The 22336-nt window shown below is 40.0% G+C and overlaps 1 protein-coding gene across 1 annotated transcript; it reads left to right on the top strand.

Annotated features, from left to right (window-relative positions):
- The first annotated feature begins 208 nt into the window (after positions 1 to 208).
- Positions 209 to 22293, top strand: LOC135508865 (forkhead box protein P2-like). Its single transcript, XM_064929067.1, has 12 exons — positions 209 to 307; positions 4347 to 4440; positions 6214 to 6418; positions 10049 to 10153; positions 10244 to 10331; positions 10625 to 10708; positions 20402 to 20588; positions 20832 to 20908; positions 21030 to 21131; positions 21339 to 21460; positions 21824 to 21893; positions 22228 to 22293. The coding sequence occupies exons 1-12, from the start codon at positions 209 to 211 to the stop codon at positions 22291 to 22293; spliced, it is 1299 nt and encodes a 432-aa protein (XP_064785139.1).
- Positions 22294 to 22336: the final 43 nt, after the last annotated feature.

Here is a 22336-nt window from a genome sequence, read left to right as displayed (position 1 = left end):
CTACTTGAAGGAAGGGAGTTCCTAGAAAGAGTACTAGGTGCTAAGTTGATTTTGCCTGAGGGAGAGCAGTCGAGGCAGTACGAAGTTTATGGGCCAATTAGTCCAGCACCTGTTAATATTGTAAATAAAAGCCTCTAAGAGAGGTAAGCACCAGAACATCCTGTCTCCTCATTGTCTGATCCGCCGCTTCTTCTTCACACAGGTCTCAATGACTATGATGAGTCCTCAGCAGATGCAGCAGCTTCTGTCCCCGGGTCAGCTCCAGGCTCTGCTCCAGCAACAGCAGCACGCTATCCTGCTCCAGCAGGTACAGCACGATCCAATCCAAATTACTATACTATACTATATTATACTACAAAGGTTTTCAAACCTTTTCTTGCCCAGGGACCAACGCCCAGGCAATTTGGCGACCCAGGGACCCCCATCATGTGTTTTTTTCAAAGGTCTTGTCTTATTGTCCGGTGAATGGTAATGGCAAAGACAAGTAATCAACATTTTAAACTGAATATATTTGGTTTTCATTATTTTGACCTCCCCACACTATAATTGGAAGAAGTGTAAAGTCTAACAGCCTGTTGCTAGAAAGGTAACTCGGGCTGTGACGATTATGTAATTTGGGGTAACGATTAATTGTCATGCAAATGCCCACAATTGTCATAATTGTCATTTTTGTTGAAAAAAGTTGAGCTTGTAATGCATCTTTGAAAATTTGCTAATTAGACACTCCTGTCTCATAAACCAATGGTTTGGACCGCTTACAACTTTTGGAAATGAAGCTTCTCCTCCCAACTGTGCCACTCTGCTTGTAAAATGAATACCAACTTCACCCACTTGAAAAACTGAAATTGGGTAAACTATATCTACTTGATTATAAAGTTGAATCCACCTGTCTCCTAAACGAATATTATAATATCAGCCCAAACACATCTTCACTAATAGCAGCTGTTTAGCTTGTTAAGCAAGGTTAGTATTTTTATTTGTATTTATTATAGGCAGCTAGGCTTCCTGGAGTCCGGCAAAATTAAGGCATTTACTTATACAATTTTAAAAACATTACAATACATTCATAACAGATTTCACAACACACTAAGTGTGTGCCCTCTGGCCTCTACTTGAGGATTTCATTCCTATGCTGTTTGTAACTACCCTGGTTAGCAATGTGTATGTCCAACTGAAGAGTTTTTGCCAAAACGCTATACACTGAGTGCACAAAACATTATGAACCCCTGCTCCTTCCATGACATAGACTAACCAGGTGAATCCAGGTGAAAGTTAGTCAATGTATATGACGGGGAGGAGACAGGTTAATAAAGAAGGATTTTTAAGCCTTGAGACAATTGAGACATGGATTATGTTTGCCATTCAGAGGGTGAATGGGCAATACTAAAGATTTAAGTGCATTTGAACATGGTATGGTAGGTGATAGGCACACTGGTTTGTGTCAAGAACTGCAACACTGCTGGGTTTTGCGACACTCAGTTTCCCTGTGTCTATCAAGAATGGTCCACCACCCAAAGGATATCCAGCCAACTTGACACAACAGTGGGAAGCATTGGAGTCAACATGGGCCAGCATCCCAGTGGAACACTTTTGACACCTTGTAGAATCCATGCCCCGATGAATGGAGGCTGTTCTGAGGGCAAACGGGGGTACAGCTCAATATTAGGAAGGTATTCCTAATGTTTTGTATACTCAGTGTATATCAATTTTCGGAAATATTGGTAAAAAAGCCTTTATTTGTTTAAATAACTTATGAAAGAGATTGGTGTGTTTTTTAAGTATCAAATCATGGCATGGGGCTGTTCAATGAAAGATATATTTGTTTGAAATCTATCACTTGATGGTTAAATTTCAGAGAGACAAATGTTTTTAGCAAAACACTATATATATCTGCCTCACTCTCAAAGAAATACATAGTTCTGCTGGGTTTTACACAGTCAAATGTATCAAATAACTACATTTGTATATGTAGTTGGGCTCCCGAGTGGTGCAGCGGTCTAAGGCACTGCATCTCAGTGTTAGAGGCGTCACTTGGGAGGCCGATAGGGCAGCGCACAATTGGCCGGTGTAGGTCATCAGTTTAAATAAAAATTTGTTTTTAACTGACTTTCCTAGTTAAATAAAATACCTAAATAAAGAACTGTACAAATAATACATTTGTGATGGCAACATGTTTTTTTAATCAATCAATACAGAAATGAGATATGTACATAAAACATGTATATTTGACATTTTAGTAATTTAGCAGATGCTCTTATCCAGTGTTACTTAGTGCATTAGTGCATTAATCTTAAAATAGCTAGGTGGGACAACCACATATCACAGTCAAATATAGAGTAAATGATTGTATGTATTGTATTTATTTATTTTTAATCTGAGCACATATTTTACACACACATGAAGGTACCCATGAGTAATGCTATTTCTTGTTAAAAAAATACATTTAACATTTCAGAAATAAACTCAAGTCAAGGCGGCAGGGTAGCCTCGTGGTTAGAGCATTGGACTAGTAACCGGAAGGTTGCAAGTTCAAACCCCCGAGCTGACAAGTTACAAATCTGTTGTTCTGCCTCTGAACAGGCAGTTAACCCACTGTTCCTAGGCCGTCATTGAAAATAAGAATTTGTTCTTAACTGACTTTCCTGGTAAAATAAAAAGAAAGCTTTCCAGTAGCCAGGCAGCATCACTTCAGGTGCTTTTTGAAAGCCTAATTCAGATACCCCAGTGAGTGCAATTATCTCACTGGGATAAGTGTAATTTGCTCAATATTCAGAGTTGAGAAATAAAGTTGATGTCATTAGAAATATGATATTCCCCTCTTTTATACTGTAGGTAAGTAATAAAAATATATTTTTCTGTTGTTGCTAGTGATATTCATAAAAACATTGCAATAAAATAAATCCACTTTTTATAATATATATATATTTTCTCGGACCCCCTGCAGTACCTCCGCAGACCCCCAATTGAGCACCCCTGCTATACTATATGATATTATAATGTAATGTCCATGTCCCAGGCTGTAGTCCCCACCTGCTTTAAGGAAACTACCATCATCCCAGTGCCCAAGAAAAAAAATGACATGCCCAAGTGACTATCGCCCCACCTCGCTCACCTCGGTCATCATGAAGTGCTTCGAGAGGTTGGTCATGGCCAACATCAAGGCCAGGATGCCAGGCACACTGGACCCAGTCTAATTTGCCTACCGCACCAACAGATCCATGGAAGATGCCATTTCCATCTCTATTAATTCGCTATTGACAAGAGGAACAACTACTGTATATGAGCATGCTGTTCGGCATTCAACACTATTGTTTCCTCCAAGCTCGGGGCGGCAGGTAGCCTAGTGGTTAGAGCATTGGAACAAGGCAGTTAACCCACTGTTCCTAGGCTGTCATTGAAAATAAGAATTTGTTCTTAACTGACTTGCCTGGTAAAAAAAATAAAAAATAATACGCTCATCACCAAGCTTAGAGCCCTGGGTCTGGACATCACCCTCTGCAACTGGATCCTGGACCTCCTGAAGGGCAGACCACAGGCTATGAGGATTGGCACTTCCTCCACACTGACTCTTAACACAGTCCTCTGTTGTACTCCCTGTTCACCCACGACTGCGAGGCTTTGCACGACACCATGCTTGTAGGCCTGATAACCAACAATGACGAGGGAGTGAACGCAGCATCATCAAGGATCCCACACACCACTGCCATGAGCTGTTCTCTCCTTTACCGTGGGGCAGATGGTATCAAAGCATAAGGTCTGATAAGAGGCTTTGAGAAAGTTCCTATATACAAACCATCATGCTCTGATGCTCCACACATTAGCACACATGCACTCATTCATACATATACATTGATGCTGCACACACATCACAACTGCTGCTAACAGAGTCTTATTATAATGCTCAGTTTATGCACTGCCCCCTATTCCCCCTTTCTCCAATACACATGTAAATATTGGACTATAAATGGTGCCTTCCTGTATTATACTTATGCGAAAATGTTTATTCGATTCTACTAAGCCATTTACTTTATGTTCGTATTCTTATATTTTATTATTTCTTATTGTTGTGGCATTGTTGAGAGGTAACCTACAAGTAGGTAGGTGTTGCAGTACTTGGAACTTGTCTCGCATAATCTATCCAAGTAAAATGTTATAGTTATTTTGTGTGTTTCTATGCTGATGGACAATGTAGCCAAGATGTGGTGTCTATATATGAGTTCAGAGTCACTCGGACTACAGCACCTGCTTCAAACTCCAAGTGACACAACTTCTATGGATGTGTGAATATGAGCACTGTAAACATAGACGCTGAACCCTTAGCATGTCTCACTCACTCTCTCACTCAGCTCTCTAGGCAGCAGCTAGTGTTCCAGCAGATCCTCCAGCAGGAGCTGTTCAAAGTGCAAAGACCAGGCGTGGCCTCCCACACCTTGTTTCCAGGTAAATCCTCTCTACTCTAGCTAACTCCAAGTTTACTTAGTGCAGGGGTTCCCCAAACTTTTTTGGTCCATGACCATATGTTGATATTTAAGAAAAAATTGAGACCACAACAAAAAATGTTGATGAAATCAACAGCCAACGTATACCTTTTTATTTGGGGCTATGAGAGTCTATAACAAATCAGTCTGACAGTACTTTCAATCAGAAGAAAGTATGGTTTGAAGGGTAACGTTTTACTTTGACCTCATAGCCATAACGCATTCAATACATATCTATAAGCATTTCATTAACGTGCTATAACAGATCCCAACTGCATTATTAAAGGTTCATGAAATATTTACAAAGCATATCTATTGCGTATTCATGTCATGCTATGCAAGAGCTCATATTTAGGTATCTTGATACATGTAGTGTCATCATTATGGCTGTTCTCAAAAGTGTGTTTTTTAAAATTATGTTGATACCAGCCCCATTTCCCCCACCGGCCATTTTACCACTACTACTACTCCCCGAAGTCAATTGTGGATGAAGATCTGCACAAGGTTACATCTTCAGGACAAACTTTACAGATCAAATCGCAAAGTTAAGGATCATATCAAAACTCTTTTCTAAGTCATTACCAGCCCTCCTCCTCATCACAAATTAGTTGGTCATACTAGTCTAAAGTAAAATCTATTTTCCCATTCATAAAGCATTTATAAACATTACTCACATATCAAAAAAAATATGGACACAACACAGAATGTTAATACAATATTAACTTTTCCTTACAATTTTCCAGATGTAACATAGGTAGTGTTGAGGACTTCACCAAAGACTCCTAACTACTATTGACATTTTGGGGTTTTATTTTCTTACAGCTAGCTAAGCCCCTGGCACAATGTCAACACTTGTTTTAACTCTGTCAATAAACATTACAAAATGTAATACAACTCATGAGGCATTTAGTTAGTGATGTTTTTTCACTATCTCCATTGTGCATTTGCACATTGTGACAGTTATTTAAAACGGGACAAATTAAGGGACTGGTATGGTAGAAACACACATTTGAGAACAGCAATTATGATGACACTACACTATCATTGAAATAATGCAGCTATTAGGAAGCCTAAATATGAGGTCTTTCATAGCATGACATGAATGCACTATGCTATGGATATATTTCATTAACCTATAATAATGCGTTTCGGACCTGTTATTAGATGTTCATGAAAATCTTATAGATGTGTAATGCATGCGTTTTTGATGTAGTCAAAGTAAAAAATCATTACCTCAGAATATCATCCGGCATTTGTGTATGAACTTCTGTGTAGAAATGAACACAATCATTGTTTTCAATTATGATGTTTTCTTTCCCCCAATCTGATTTGGTGCTGTCCACTCTGTTCTAGCATTATAGAGGGAAACAGCATATATTCCCGAGAGTCCTAGCTTTCAGGAAAGGGGTCATACTAGTGTATAGCTCCAACCGATCAAAAGTTAGAGCCACATTTGTCATTTAGTGGATATCGGAGGTTACTCACAGTACCCGAGTTTAATGAACCAAGCAGTCCATTTACATTTTTTCCAGAGTTTCTTTCGCGGCCCCATTTTCAAATCAGGCGACCCAAAATATTCTCATCAAGCATACTCTTATATCTGACCTTACTTTCACGGCTCAGAAAGACTCAAGTAAAGCTATACCCCTACCTACACATACTCTCTCCCTGAAGCTATAACCTTTAACCCCAGTGTTGCAAGGTAATATTGTACATGTATGTCTATGTGTTTCAGCTGGCTTGAGTACTATTGAGCTCCAGCAGATATGGAAGGAGCTAACCAACAGCACAATCGAAGATAAAAGCACAAAGGATAGCTGTCCAGACCGTATCATCACTCTGTCCCCTACTGAACCCGTAACCACAGCCAAAGCATCAATGTCAAACACCCACAACTTCCCTACCAACGGCCAATCTCTTAGTTCCAGCCCAAGAGAAGGGTAAAGCCTTCTCCATAACACTTTACAATAAAGGTATATGAATTAGAATCCTTAGGGCACATGTGTCAAGCATAGCCCAGCCGGCCAAATCCGGCCCATAACACATTTCTCTCCGGCCTGCGCAATTATATGGGTTGTCAATTAATTATGGCCATTTACCATATAGCCAGCAATAGTCTCCTCAAAAATCACAGCAAGCACTGCCGATGTGCTGCACGCCAAATGGCAGTGCATTGCCACACACACATGCCAGCTATCCAGTGCACTGTGTCATATCATCACTAATGGCACTGACGAAATCTTCTACCAGACCGAAGTTTAAAGGTGTTGTAGGGTAAGTGTCCATGCCAAATTTCGATTCCAACAGTAGCCTACAGCAAATATAATCTTGGTTGTCAAAAAGTTAGAAGATACAGTAAAGGACTAACAGTAAAGGACTAAATTACTATACTACTAAAGGAAAATAGGACACCCAAGTGAGTATAAATGAGTCAACAGTTGAGTCATTTACTTTATGACATTACAGCCTGATGTGCTCACATCTGTGAATTCAACATCAATTGTGCTGCATTCACGTGTCCTGTTTACATCGAGCAGTAGTGCAGTCCACATGCCACAGTCCTAGCTAGGCTACTAAAATGTTGCACTCCGGCTTTGGTTTTTAAAGCATGACAATGAATAACCAAAAACTAAACCTGCAACAAAACACCATGCAACGAAAAAATATCTAGGCCTATTACAGCAACATTTGAGCAGTAACCTAGGCTGGCTAGTCAATGACAAGACATTTTGAGTGCACCATACAGAAATGCTGCAGTCAACCACACCAGTGATCAATGCAGTGCAATTTTTTTTCTTAATGTTACACCAACCTAGCAACATTTGTTATTTGGAGTTAAATACTTTTTGATTAGGGTCGCAGCACTTTATGCAAGTATAGCAGCAAAGGCTGGACAAATAGTATTGATATTCTTTTATTAAAATATGTTAAAATTGTAATATGTTAAAATTTATTCATACAACAGGTGGGTCTAATACTGAATAATGATTGGTTAAAATCACATTGCAGCCGATGTCTATTCCACAAGAAACCAAAGGCTAAATCTATGACGTTAAAAATGCCTATTTACTATGTTACATCTGACAGTGCAATCCACTGTCTCACTTAATAAACTTGATCTCCACTATAAAAAGCATCTAGACATTATCTCACATTTCTTTTAGACTATTTAGTTTTCATGATCATCCTATTGTCAGGCTGTGGGTAACTGGTGGTGAATGGAATCAGGCGCAGGAGAGCAGAGATGAGTGTACAAGGTGATTTATTCTACGAAAAGTCCCAGTATAAAACAAATACTATAAAGGTGCGTGAAAATACCGGTCACTCGTAAATAACGGGCGTAATAATGAACCTGGCAAACAATACCAGCCAACAAGTAAAGCATCGACCAAGCACCTTGAGCACCAGGGACACGTGCTCGGCACGTGTAGCGGAGTATATCAGAATGTTGTCGATATACACCACTACACCCTGCACGTGCAGGTCCCGGAAAATCTCCTCTACAAAGGCCTGGAAGACTGATGGAGCATTCATCAACCCGTACGGCATGACGAGGTATTCATAGTGCCCTGAGGTGGTACTAAATCCCGTCTTACACTCGTCCCCCTCCCGGATACGCACCAATTTTGTGAAGAAGCACATCCCGTACATTGACTCGATCGCACTGGCGATGAGAGGCAGCGGGTAACTGTACCTCACAGTGATTTGGTTGATGCCTCGATAGTCAAAACACAGACGCAGACCTCCATCCTTCATTTTAACAAAAAATAATCTAGAGGAGGCAGGTGAAGTGGAGGGCCGAATGTACCCCTGCTCCACGGATTCCATAGCCGCCGTCTCCTCTTGCGACAGGGGATACACATGACACCTGGGAAGATCTGCGTCTACCAGGAGATTTATTGCACAATCCCCCCGTCGATGGGTTGGTAATTGAGTCGCCTTCTTTTTACAGAAGGTCGAGAGCCAAATCGGCGTATTCAGAGGGATGCGCACTGTGGAGACCTGGTCTGGACTTTCCACCATAGTAGCACCAACGGAAACCCCTAAACACCTCCCCCAGCACTTTCGTGACCACCTGTGAGAGCCCTCTGTTGCCACGAAATAGTGGGGTCATGACAGGCCAACCAGGGTAGGCCCAGCACCACGGGAAACGCAGGAGAATCAATAAGGAAGAGACTGATTCTCTCCTTGTGACCCTGCTGCGTAACCATGCCCAGTGGAGCGGTGGCCTCCCAAATTACCCTGACCCTAACGGTCGACTATCTAGGGCGTGCACAGGGAAAGGCATATCCATAGGAACAACGGGGATCCCTAAACTATGGGCAAATGATCTGTCAATAAAATTCCCAGCTACGTCTGAATCTACGAGCGCTGGGAATGTGGGGAAAACTCAGGAAAATTAATAAACAAAAACATGTGAGCAACAGGGGGCTCTGGGTGAGCCTGGTGCCGACTCACCTGGGGTGACACGAGAGTGCCCTGCCTGCTGCCTCGACTCCTAGAGGAACCTCCCCACAGCACCGACCGGCAATGTGCCCTCTGCGGCCACAGATGGTGCATGGATCGGCCCCTCCTCCGGTCGCCCTATTTGCAGCACCTCCCAGCTCTGTAATGGTGCATGGAATCAGGTGCAGGAGAGCAGAGATGAGTGTACAAGGTAATTTATTCTACGAATAGCACCAGTATAAAACAAATACTTAAGGTGTGTGAAAATACCGGTCACTCGTAAATAACGGGCGTGATAACGAACCCGGCAAACAATACCAGCCAACAAGTAACCACCTGAACATTATATACAAACACGCACACAAACATGGGGGAAACAGAGGGTTAAATAATGAAAATGTAATTGGGGAATAGAAACCAGGTGTTTAGATAACAAAGACAAAACAAATGGAAAATGAAAAGTGGATCGGCGATAGCTAGAAAGCTGGTGATGTCGACCACCGAACGCCACCCGAACAAGGAGAGGGACTGACTTTGGTGAAAGTTGTGACACCTATATACATAAGTGGACATTATAAAGGGCCATATTTTTTTTAATTAAACAATGACCAGTTTGGGTAGCAGTTGTATGCAATAATACAAAATTAATACATGTCTGGCAAACATATTCGTTGTATTTTTTCAATTTGGCCCTTGAGCTGATTGATTTTGACACCCCTGCCTTAGGGTAAAGTAGTACCACTTTCTCTGTGCAGCCTACAGAAAAAATAAATGTAAAACAGTCTGTTTTTAAACATCAATTAAACTGTTAGCCACAGACAGCTTCACTTCCCCAAGTCGTTTGTTCCCAATTTTAGTAAGAGTCCCACTGGGACAACTTATTTTGTTTGTTTGTTGTTTTGCTTTAGGTTTTTTTTATCAGCAAAATCTGTAGTAAAGTTTATAGTAAAGCACTGTAGCAGCTTGTTCAAAATCAAAAGCAAGGTGATTTTCATTTTTATTTTAACCCCTTTCTCTTTGTTCCTCAGACAGTAAAATAACATTTTTTTTCCTGTATTTTTTTTTATATGATGGTGATGCTCTTCTGTATGTGTAACCCTTAAACCCCCCTCCTCTACCTACAGCTTGCTGGATGTGGATCAAACAATCACACACTTCCTCTATGGATATGGTGTGTGTATTTGGCCGGGCTGTGAGACTGTTTGTGAAAACGTCAGCCAGTTTATCAAGTAAGTTTTCCTATGGAGAGTGTATGTATAGTGTATAAAGCAGTTTCTGCGTGTGTGTATCACCCCAGTAACTCATGTGAGCGTTCACAGGCACCTAAGTATTGAGCACATGCTGGATAAAAGGAGCACAGCCCAGTGCAGAGTCCAGATGCAGGTGGTGCAGCAGTTAGACCTCCAGGTAGGTAGGTAGTGTGTGTGTGTGTGTGTGTGTGTGTGTGTGTGTGTGTGTGTGTGTGTGTGTGTGTGTGTGTGTGTGTGTGTGTGTGTGTGTGTGTGTGTGTGTGTGTGTGTGTGAGAGAGAGAGAGACTGTGGTGACGGCGTACCTCAGCTCAAACTACTTTGGGGTTTCTTCACCTCTTCTTGCTCCCTCCATCCCTTGGTACCTCTCTCTCTTCCCCCCCCCCCTCTCTCTCTCCTCTTCTTGCACTCTCTCCTCCTCCTCTCTCCTCGATCCGCCTCTCCTCTATCAGCTCTCTAAAGAACGGGAGCGTCTCCAAGCTATGATGGCCCACTTACAACTGCCAACTTTGCAACCACAGTCCCCTTCCAAACCTGTAAGTATACAGACAGACCACCGCTACAGTGTCTCACAGAAAATGACCTATTCAGTCAACATGTATAACGTGCTTTGAAGAATGATGAGTTGTGAACAACAGATTCTAAATAGTATGGTTCTTTAGAAATAATGCCATACCATAAAAGTTCCATCAGAAATCCAAGTGTAAGTGTAGGTGACACTACACATGAGCATGAGCAGGCAAATTATATTTCTGGAGTCCTTTGGTATATTGCTCTAGCTATAATATGCATCCCAAATAAAATAAAATAAAATGTTATTGGTCACATACACATGGTTAGCAGATGTTAATGTGAGTGTAGCAAAATGCTTGTGCTTTTTGTTCCGACCATGCAGTAATATCTGACGAGTAATCTAACAATTTCACAACAACTACCTTATACACAGTGTAAAGGAATGAATAAGAATATGTACAAATATATGGATGAGCGATGGCCGAACGGCATAGGCAAGATGCAGTAGATGGTATAGAGTACAGTATATACATTTGAGATGAGTAATGTAGGGTATGTAAACATTATATAAAGTGGCATTGTTTAAAGTGACTAGTGATACATTTATTACGTCCAATTTTTTATTCTTAAAGTGGCTAGAGATTTGAGTCAGTATGTTGGCAGCAGCCACTCAATGTAGTGATGTTCTGTTTAACAGTCTGATGGCCTTGAGATAGAAGCTGAGCACAACTTGACACCTGTGGGAAGCATTGGAGTAAACATGGGCCAGCTGCCTTGCGGAACGCTTTTGACACCTTGTAGAGTCCTTGCCCCAAAAAATTGAGAATGTTCTGAGGGCAAAAGTGGGTGTTTTAGATTAAACTGTCTTCAAAGTATTGACTCGGGACGTCAGGTTTGATATGAAAGCTTCTTTTAGTAATAATCCTTGTTCACGTTACGATTAACAACTTTAGATTCTACAGAGCAATGCAAACAAGATGCTAGCAGAAAGTCAGCTTAATCAACTTTGCACCTGCACATAACTGGCGCGTTCTCTCTCTCATTCCTGTCGCAAGGCATTCTGGAACTTGCAGTCAAAAGCGTAATTCAATACTAACCAATACAATTACATATGTAAATAACTGTATAGAAATATCTTTAGATACAGCTCAATAATTAACTTAAACATTATCTCTGTAACACATTAAAGTTACAACAGGGTGCAACTCAATAATAGGAAGGTGTTCCTAATGTTTTGTACACTCAGTTGATATGAGTCCAGATCTATAATAAGTTAGGTTATATCTGATTTTAAAAGGTGCAGCATGGGATGAAAGCAATAATAGTTCTGACCCTTTGGCCTGGAGTGAATGAGGGAAACCATTGTAGTCCTTGTGAATCTCTCAGCAGCCTATAAGGGGAGTCAGACGTCTCTTATCAGGTTCGTGGGCCTAGAGAACACTAACAGAAGCTATTATAAAGATATGATATGTAAGCAATTGTTGAGCAAAAGGTGCTTGTGTGTGTGTGTATGAAAATCTAAGGTGACTTTTGACCTCTCCCAACCCCATCAAGAATGTTTTCGAATGGACTCAATAGGTTACCCACATTCAATTGGTATTGCTTTTTCTTGAGATTACTGTCCTTCATTACATTTCTTTATTAGGATTTCACAGCGAAAGTAGAGGCCATAAGTATCTTGGTCAAAAATAATGTCATTGATTGGCCTATAGCTGGTGTAGTTATAAGCAGTCTCACTTAAAACCTCATATCCGCTGCCCCATTTGACCTAGAGACTTGAAACGTTGTATGTAGGTGTCTTTACTCATGCTGAACCAATTTGGCCATAAGGTCCGAGAGGATAAATTTTCCTCCATATTGGACATTTTGGAAAGCATTTGCAAAAAATATTTTCATTATCCATTAGTCCAATTAACACAGGTATGGTAGATCTCTTAACTTAGTTTGAAAAAATATAAGGGATTGGTTCAGAGATGGCTGTTATTGATATATCAGGAAATTTGATTTTACATGTCACGTTAAATCCTTTGTTAATCCAATCGATAATGGTCTATCAACTTGAAACTTTTTATGGTAATCAATGACATGATGAACGATGTTAAGTTTGGCATTGATATCATACAAAATAAGGTAACTAAAACAGTGCTCCTTTGAAAATAACATTGATGCATTCAATGATGTCCACACTATACCAGTAGATGCACATATACTAATACTTCTTCTCATGAGCCATAGGACAAAATGACACCAAATTTGAAATGTAAGCCCATCAGTGAAGGTTCCTCAGAGGAGGAAGGGGAGGACCATCCTCAGTGAATTTATTTAAAAATTGTAAAAAGTTAAACTTTTTAGATAAAACTATGCTAAATATATTAATGTCACCCAATCATTGGTTAAAACACACTGTTGTGTAATCACAGTAGCCTCAACAGCACTCTGTAGGGTAGCACCATGGTGCAGCTGGAGGACACCTAGCTTCCGTCCTCTGGGTACATTGACTTCAGTACAAAACCTATGAGGTTCATGGTTCTAACCCCTTTCCACAGAATTACACAGTAATTATGACAACTTCTGGAGGATATCTGCCAAACTATCAGAGCTCTTGCAGCATGAACTGACACGTTGTCCACCCAATCAAAGGATCAGATAAGGATCAGAAAACAGCTTACTGAGTATACACTGCAACGTTAATGCATGTTTGTAGCGGGTTTACTTTGACGTTAATTTAGCTGAAATGGTGACAACTGCAGTGCATTCAGAAAGTATTCAGAACCCTTGACGGCCTTACTAAAAATTAATTAAATTGTTCCCCACCACCTCATCAATCTACACACAATACCCCTTAATGACAAACAAAAACAGTTTTAGAAATGTTTGGAAATGTATTACAAATAATAAACTGTAAAATCACATTTACATAAGTATTCAGACCCTTTACTCAGTACTTTGTTGAAGCACCTTCGGCAGCGATTACAGCCTCGAGTCTCTTGGATATGAAGATACAAGCTTGGCACACCTGTATTTGGGGAGTTTCTCCCACTCTTCTCTCTTCTCAAACTGCACAGCTATTTTCAGGTTTCTCCAGAGATGTTGGATCAGGCTCAATTCCGGGCTCTGGCTGGGCCTCTCAAGGTCTTTCAGAGACTTTTCCCGAAGCCACTTCTGTATTGTCTTGGCTGTGTGCTTAGGGTCATTGTCCTCTTGGAAGGTGAACCTTTGCCCGAATCTGAGGTCCTGAGCGCTCTGGAGCAGGTTTTCATCAAGGATCTCTCTACTTTGCTCCATTCATATTTTGCTTGAGCCTGACTTCCAGTCCCTGCTGCTGAAAAACATGACACTGCTACAACCATGCTTCACTGTAGGAATGGTGCCAGGTTTCCTCCAGACATGACACTGGGCAGTCAAGCCAAAGAGTCCAATCTTGGTTTCAGCAGACCAGAGAATCCTGTTTCTCATGGTCTAAGAGTCCTTCAGGTGCCTTCTGGCAAACTCCAAGCAGGCTGTCATGTGCCTTTTACTGAGGAGTGCCTTCCGTCTCTCCACTCTACCATAAGGCCTGATTGGTGGAGTGTTGCAGAGATGGTTGTCCTTCTGGATGGTTATCCCATCTCCTTTGGTTATCTCATTTTTGGTACCCTTCCCCAGATCTGTACCTTGACACAATCCTGTCTCAGAGCTCTACGGGCAATTCCTTTGACCTCATGGCTTGGTTTTTGCTCTGACATGCACTGTCAGATATGGAACCTTATATAGACAGGTGTGTGCCTTTAACACAAGTGGACTCCAATCAAGTTGTAGAAACATCTCAAGGATGATCAACGGAAACAGGATGTACCTGAGCTCAATTTCGTGTCTCAGAGCAAAGGGTCTTAATACTTATGTAAATAAGGTATTTATTTTTTCTATACATTTCTCAAAATTTCAAAAAAACTGTTTCCACTTTCATTATGGGGCATTGTGTGTAGATGGATGGGATTTTTAAAAATCCATTATAGAATAAGGCTGTAACCTATCACAATGTGGAAAAAGTCAAGGGGTCTGAATAATTTCTGAATGCACTGTATGTAGGTTGTGTGTAGCGGTTATGATATGGTTTGGCTTGTAAAGGTTTTTTGTCTAGTCACATGCAGCTGATGTGTTGTACATTGAAGTCCACAAACAAAGGGGAGAGAGCATAGACGCAAGAAGGAATACAACGTTTATGCTGTGAAAGTGAACTGTGTTTACAGATGATCAGTGGTGTATTTATTCCGCTGATTCTGGTGAAAAACATTTCTTAAACGGATGCAAATGGAACGAAACGGAGGTTTCCATTTGTCCAATAAACACTCTTGTTTGCAACTGTTGGACTAACGATTACACACAAGATCAGCTAGATGCAGGCAAGAGTGTGCAATGTAGTATTGAGTCAATATTGTCTGTACATGTGTCACCAAAAAAATGTATCTTGATCTGTGTGCACCTACAATGTAAACTTTCATTCATAGGCTCGGTTGTAGCAACCTCGTGATGGGTATAGGGAAAATTAGAGTATCATGTTGAAGCCTAAACCTATCGATGTTACACACTGGATGAATGGAATTTGTATGACAGTCATCCAATATGCTATAATATAAATAATGCCATGCTCAGGAGAAAATAAAATCACCCTCCCTCATCAACTTCTTTGGGATAGGGGGCAGCATTTTCACTTTTGGATAAATAGCGTGCCCAATTTCAACTTCCTGCTACTCATCCCCAGAATATAGGATATGCATATTATTATTAGTGTAGCGACCCACACAGACAGTGTGTTATGTGTTAGGCTAGTAGGTGGTTGTGTTATACTTACCAGTACCCAGTGTTCGCGGGGTCCGACATGCCAATCAACCTGCTATCTGCCAATCACGGGAATGTCTGGAATGTTCTGATGCCGGGCATCCTGGCGGTTGGCAGAGTGGCGTGGAGGGGGGTTGGGCAGGGGGATGGAGCATTGGAAGTTAAGACCAGGTTTAGCCTTTGTTCTCTCTCTTACGTCTGGCCTTCACAAGAGAAGGTCATGGTTGGCTTGTGGGGTATCTTTAGTTTATTTGGCGTGGGCTACGGCCAAACAGTAGCCTGTGTAAAATTGGGTTAATAAACCGTCAATTTGTAAACTCAACCCTCTGTCTGGACAATTGTTCCTTTATGATCTAGTCAGGTCATTACAGTAGATAATATTAGTAGATAATAATTAGTAGAAAACACTCTGAAGTTTCTAAAACTGTTTGAATCATGTCTGTGAGTATAACAGAACTTATGTAGCAGGCAAAACCCAGAGGACAAACCATTCAGATTTCTTTTTTTTTAGGTCAATGAGGTTTCATTGGGAAACTCGGTTTCTAAGGGACTTGTTCTCAGTTCCTTCCACTTCCACTGGATGTCACCAGTCTTTAGAAATTGGTTGAAGATATGCCATGTAATGAAGAAGTACAGCCATCTTGAATGAGTGTCATTTGAAGTGTACTTTTTGAGAGAGGCGCATGACTCGAAAAATAACGTCAGTTTGTTGTCTTCCTGTATTGAACACAGATAGTCCCTTCTTCAATTTGATTGATTATTAACGTTTAAAAATACCCAAAGTTGTATTACAAAAGTAGTTTGAAATGTTTTGGCAAAGTTTACAGGTAACTTTTGAGATATTTTGTAGTGACGTTGCGCAAATTGGAAGCTGTTTTTTTCTGGATCAAACGAGCCAAATAAATTGACATTTTGGATATATATCGATGGAATTCATCAAACTAAACAACCATTGTGATGTTAATGGGACATATTGGAGTGCCAAGAAAAGAAGCTCATCAAAGGTAAGACATGATTTATATTTTATTTCTGCGTTTTGTGTTGTGCCTGCAGGGTTGAAAAATGCTACTCTCTGTTTAATGTTGTGCTATCCACAGATAATAGCATCTTATGCCTTTTTAAAATCTGACATGTTGGCTGGATTCACAACAAGTTTGATTTGATTTTTATGGTGTATTTTTTTTAAATTTGGCGCTCTGCATTTTCCCTGGCTATTGGCCAAGTGGGACGCGACTGTCCCGCCTATCCCAGAGAGGCTAAACAGCATGAAGCCTATAGAACACTTCTTAAAAACTTCATAGGGATAGGCATCCCATCTAAGGGATAGTTGTAAATCATGCAACACCTTGTGTCGCAATCGCAGATTTTAGAGAAACAACGGAATTCATCAAACTAAACTAATATTTGTGATGTTTATGGGACATATGGGACATATTGGAGTGCCAATATGTCATACAAGTGTACATATAAGTATCTTATATCAGCTGAAAGCTTAAATTCTTGTTACTCTTGGAACTACCCATCCCGGATCCGGGAGAATTGTCATCAACTACATAGCGCCATGGTCAAAAAATATTACTAGAAAATATTCATATTCATGAAATCACAAGTGAAATATAGTGAAACACAGCTTAGCCTTTTGTTAATCACCCTGTCATCTCAGATTTTGAAATTATGCTTTACAGCCAAAGCAAGACAAGCGTTTGTGTAAGTGTATCGATAGCCTAGCATAGCATTATGTCCAGCTAGCAGCAGGAAGCTTGGTCACGAAAATCAGAAAAGCAATCAAATTAATCGTTTACCTTTGATGAGCTTCGGATGTTTTCACTCACGAGACTCACGAGACTCCCGTGAGTCTCTCGAGACTCCCAGTCCTCACGAGACTCCCAGTCCTTTTGTTCTATAAAAAAAAGCTATCAAATTAATTGTTTACCTTTGATGAGCTTCGGATGTTTTCACTCACGAGACTCCCAGTGAGACAGCAAAAAAAATATTATTTTTATACCCAAAATACGTTTGTTGGTCACGTTATGTTGAGAAATCCACCAGAAATAGCGGTCACAACAACGCCCCAAAAAAATCCAAATTATGTCCATAATATCGACTGAAACATGGCAAACGTTTTTCATAATCAATCCTCAATGTGTTTTTCAAATATCTATTCGATAATATATCAACCGAGACAATTGGCTTTTCAGTAGGAGCGAGAGGAAAAATGGCTACCTCTGTCTTTTACGCAAGAATCACTGAGAGCTCTCAGCTGGCCAGTTACGCAATGTAGTCGTTTTAGGCTCATTCTTCAACATGAAGGCGTGAAACTACGTCAAATGCTGTAGACACCTTAGGGAATACGTAGAAAAAGGAATCTAGTTGATATCCCTTTCAATGGCCAATAGGGATGCATAGAAACACAACGGTTTCAAAACATGAGTCACTTCCTGATTGGATTTTTCTTAGGCTTTCGCCTGCAATATCAGTTCTTTTATACTCACAGACAATATTTTTACAGTTTTGGAAATGTTAGAGTGTTTTCTATCCTAAGCTGTCAATTATATGCATATTCTAGCATCTGGTCCTGAGAAATAGGCCGTTTACTTTGGGAAACTTATTTTTCCAAAAATGAAAATAGTGCCCCCTAGCTTCAAGAGGGTAATTACTGCACTGTCCACTTTATAGTAGCTAGTACTGTGAAAGAAATGCCATGCTATTGTTTAAGGAGAGTTCCTAACAACAAAACACTTTTTTCACCGTGATAGGTTTGATAAATTTACCGCTGAAGGTGAAATGTGTACTTACATTCTGAAATCTTGCTCTGATTTATCATCCAAAGGGTCCCAGAGATAACATGAAGTGTTGTTTTAGATTTTTTTTTAAATCATTTTTCATATCCTAAAAAGGTCCATATATCATGCACGATTGATTTTGTATTTCCACTCGTTCAATTTGTAAAGAAAGGAATCTGTGAAAATCTAAACCTAAACTTTGTTTCAACCAGTCAAATCATGTTCGTATTTATTCCTCAGAGATCCTAGAACGTAACCAGACTTCACTATATCAGTACGGGTGTAGTATATCCTATAGGACACCAAATTTGGTCAGAGAGCGACACCTTCGTGGCACACCGATGACGTGGGCGGTCTTCACTTAATTGGGGTCCCTTTAGCGGGATCATTTTCATCAACAACCGCTGAATTGCAGTGCGCTAAATTCAAATTAAATTACTAAAAATATATAATTTTCATGAAATCACAAGTGCAGTATTGCAAAACCCAGTTTAGCTTGTTGTTAATCCACCTGGCGTGTCAGATTTCAATGAGCTTTTCGGCGAAAGCATAACAAGCATTTATACCATAACATCTCTCTCAGTAGACAAAATATTACAAACACTAGCAGCCAAGTAGATTGGTCAAGAAAGTCAGAAAAGCAATATATTAAATCACTTATTTTTTAAGATCTTCTCATGTTTGCACTCACGAGACTCCCAGTTACACAATAAATGTTCCTTTTGTTCCATAAAGATTTATATCCAAAATACCTCCATGTGTTTGGCGCGTTATGTTCAGAAATCCACAGGCTCGAGCAGTCATGACATCGCAGACGAAAATGCCAAATAGTATCCGTAATGTCCACAGAAACATGTCAAACGTTTTTTTATAATCAATACTCACGTTGTTTTTAAAATATATAATCGATAATATATCAACCGGGACTGTCGCTTTTTCAATAGGAGAGGGAGAGACAATGGCTGCCCCACTCTGTTGCGCAAGCAAAACTCTGCGAACACCCAGCTATCCACTGACGCGATGTTCTAAATAAATAACAATAAAGAAGAAAAATAACAAATAATTAAGGAGCAACAATATACAGGGGTACCGGAATAAGGAGGAGGTTACATTATTATGTGGTCTGAACGTAGTGAAAGTGGATATTTTATTAGGAAAAATTTGAAACCGTCAGTCTTGCCACTTCAACAGTCAGTGTGTTACATATGTATTGAAGTATTTTGAAACGCTAATGTAGAGTGTACAAACTGAGATTTAAATCCTTTACAAACAGATTGACAAAATAAAGTCCCAGAATTCAAAGATGACCGCAATATACCAATACACTAATGCTGAAATTATTTCACTAATCTTAACATAAACCACCAATCATATTGACCCCAGAATTGGTATATAAACTCAATAATGAACTACTTTAACACTCGTTACCTGCTGCATTCTAAGAACCAACCTACAGCACTATACTAAACTTCCCTTGCATCCTCCTTGTGGTACTGAGAGATGAATATGGTAATAATTTCACTGATTGCACCTAAAGGAAGATAGTTCCTACATGATAGAGTGCTTGCTTTGTTATCCAACTGATCTTGCGTCCTTTTAGTCATCCTGTGAACCCCATTCATTGCTGCTGCTCACGGCTATATTTGATCTTTATTGTCTGAATGATATTTAGAGGCATGATATTTTCAACCTGAACATGACATAGAGTGCTTAAAATATCAGCGATGCAAAAATAAAGCTGAAATAAAGCTGACATTAAATTAACGTCATCACAGTAACATTTAGTTTTTGTGAATTCTGTTTACATCAGACATTGATCAGACATTTTGAAGACAGCAGGCTAAGACACAAGCTTGGATAATAGAGAAGCTAATTATTAACTAATCAAGCTAACATGACGCTGTAATGACAATACTTATGATACAATTTCACCCTTTAATTACTGACGATTGACTTCCTTCTCCAAAGGATATTAGTGGAAACACCAATGAAGAAGCAAATCCAATGGCATTGGTCACACCCATTTAAAAAGCTCCCTCGCCTTCTGGTCTTTTTCTTTCCTCTCCTCTCCTTTTCCACCCTGGTCTGTGTTTCTACTTCTTCATCTGTGTGCAGCTGAGTTCTGGGTCCGGTGTCACCATGTCTAAGAGCCTGCCACCACTGTCCCCTCAGATGCCCCCAACGGCCCCTGTCACCTCCCCATCCTCACCCCGGGGGCCTGCTGGACTCTGCCCCACAAGTGTGGGGGCAATGCGAAGACACCACTCAGACAAGCACCCCTCTCTCTGCTCTCTGTCTTCAGGTAACAACCCGCACAGATGTCAACACAGTCCATACTGAATAGATGTACATAGCTTTGTCCCTGCTTCACTGTTGCTCCAGTCTTGTACTATGAAAAACTCAATATTAGCCTTTGCATGTCCTTTTCAATATCATATTTGACACTTATTTAATACTCAGGATTTTTGCTGAATATTAACCAACCTAGTTGAAATATCTGTGTGAATGAAATTAACCAATTGTACACTGTAATTTTTTAAAATAGAATTGAACCCAAATCATGAGATGTACAGAAATGCGGATATCAGGCCACCTTTTACCTATGCTACTCTGATAAGACAGGTAAGAAGACATGGATTTAACTTGTAGTTTCCCCTGTAATCCCTGCGTAAAAAGGGGTATATCAGCATTCACCCCATTTGATGGATTACAACCTACATGTTTTTTGTGGTTATCGTTTTAGGCTATAATGGATGCATCGGACATGCAGTTAACACTTAATGAGATATACAGCTGGTTTACACAGACCTTTGCCTACTTCAGACGCAATGCTGCAACGTGGAAGGTACTGTATTGACTTTGTTATAATGTTGATTGTGACTTACAAGTTCAAAATAACAAAGTGTACAGCATCCATATTAGGAAGTCATCAGTTTTCAGTTTTGTCAGACGTGTCGACTTCCTAATAGGGATGCCATAACTGTAATAAAGCCTCCCTTGAGTTCTATACGTGAAGCCTTTTCTGACCCTATTGCCTGTCAAACACACACAGAATGCAGTCCGCCACAACCTGAGCCTGCACAAGTGTTTTGTGCGTGTGGAGAACGTGAAGGGGGCCGTGTGGACAGTGGACGAGATGGAGTACCAGAGAAGGAGGTCTCAGAAGATTACAAGGTATTGTATATTGGGTTGATACCTTTATAAAATGATATAGAGCATATGGTTATTTATTTATTTCACCTTTATTTACCCAAGTATGTCAGTTAAGAACACATTCTTATTTACATGAAGAGTGTTATATCTCCAAATAGGTCTTTTATACAGTATTTTGTACACATACTGTATGTATTTCTGTTAAGGATGTCTATTCTAGAAATCTGGCTTTTCAGATTTGTTTTACTTTGTTTTGAAAAGGAAAGAGATCGTACCAGTCAGATTTAATTAGTGTTAGCTAAACCTTGCCTCTAACTACATCAGTTGCTTGGAATTGTATTGATTTATGAGAATACATTACTATAAGACCTTGTCATTTTGTAGAAGCCCAACGCTAGGGAAGAACCTTCTCTCCAGCCTTGCTTATTGGACTGCTCTTAATACCAGTTTACAAGTGAGTGTACCTTTATTATTAATCTTCAGAACTGTTACAAAAGGCATTTCACCATACTTGTGCATGTGATTTTAAAACTTTAAAAAGCAAAACTATACAAACTCCTACTCTGGCAAAAAAAAATAACAGGGAGACAAGGAGTCAAAGCTGAGACCAAGGTCTCGTTTTCAGATGAGCCCTGTATAACACAACGCAACGATACAGATCAAGATCCAATATACACCTCAAACTACACATCCATAGACACATTAATATAAACAACACAAAACCCCAAATAAAATCAATCATAAAAAAACATTCTTCTTCCATAAAAAGGTATCGTACCCCCTAAAAGAATACCAATCCAAACTCATCTCTCAGCATGTCCAGCCCATCCATCCTCTCAGCCAATCATGGCTAGAGTTAGGATTCCGTCTTTTTCTGTGGCAATTTAACAATTGTAT

The sequence above is a fragment of the Oncorhynchus masou genome, chromosome 22 (assembly GCF_036934945.1).
Source record: "Oncorhynchus masou masou isolate Uvic2021 chromosome 22, UVic_Omas_1.1, whole genome shotgun sequence".
In the NCBI taxonomy this organism is placed as follows: Eukaryota; Metazoa; Chordata; class Actinopteri; order Salmoniformes; family Salmonidae; genus Oncorhynchus; species Oncorhynchus masou.
Note: the sequence above shows the minus strand (reverse complement) of the source record. Positions and strands in the feature narration are given on the sequence as shown.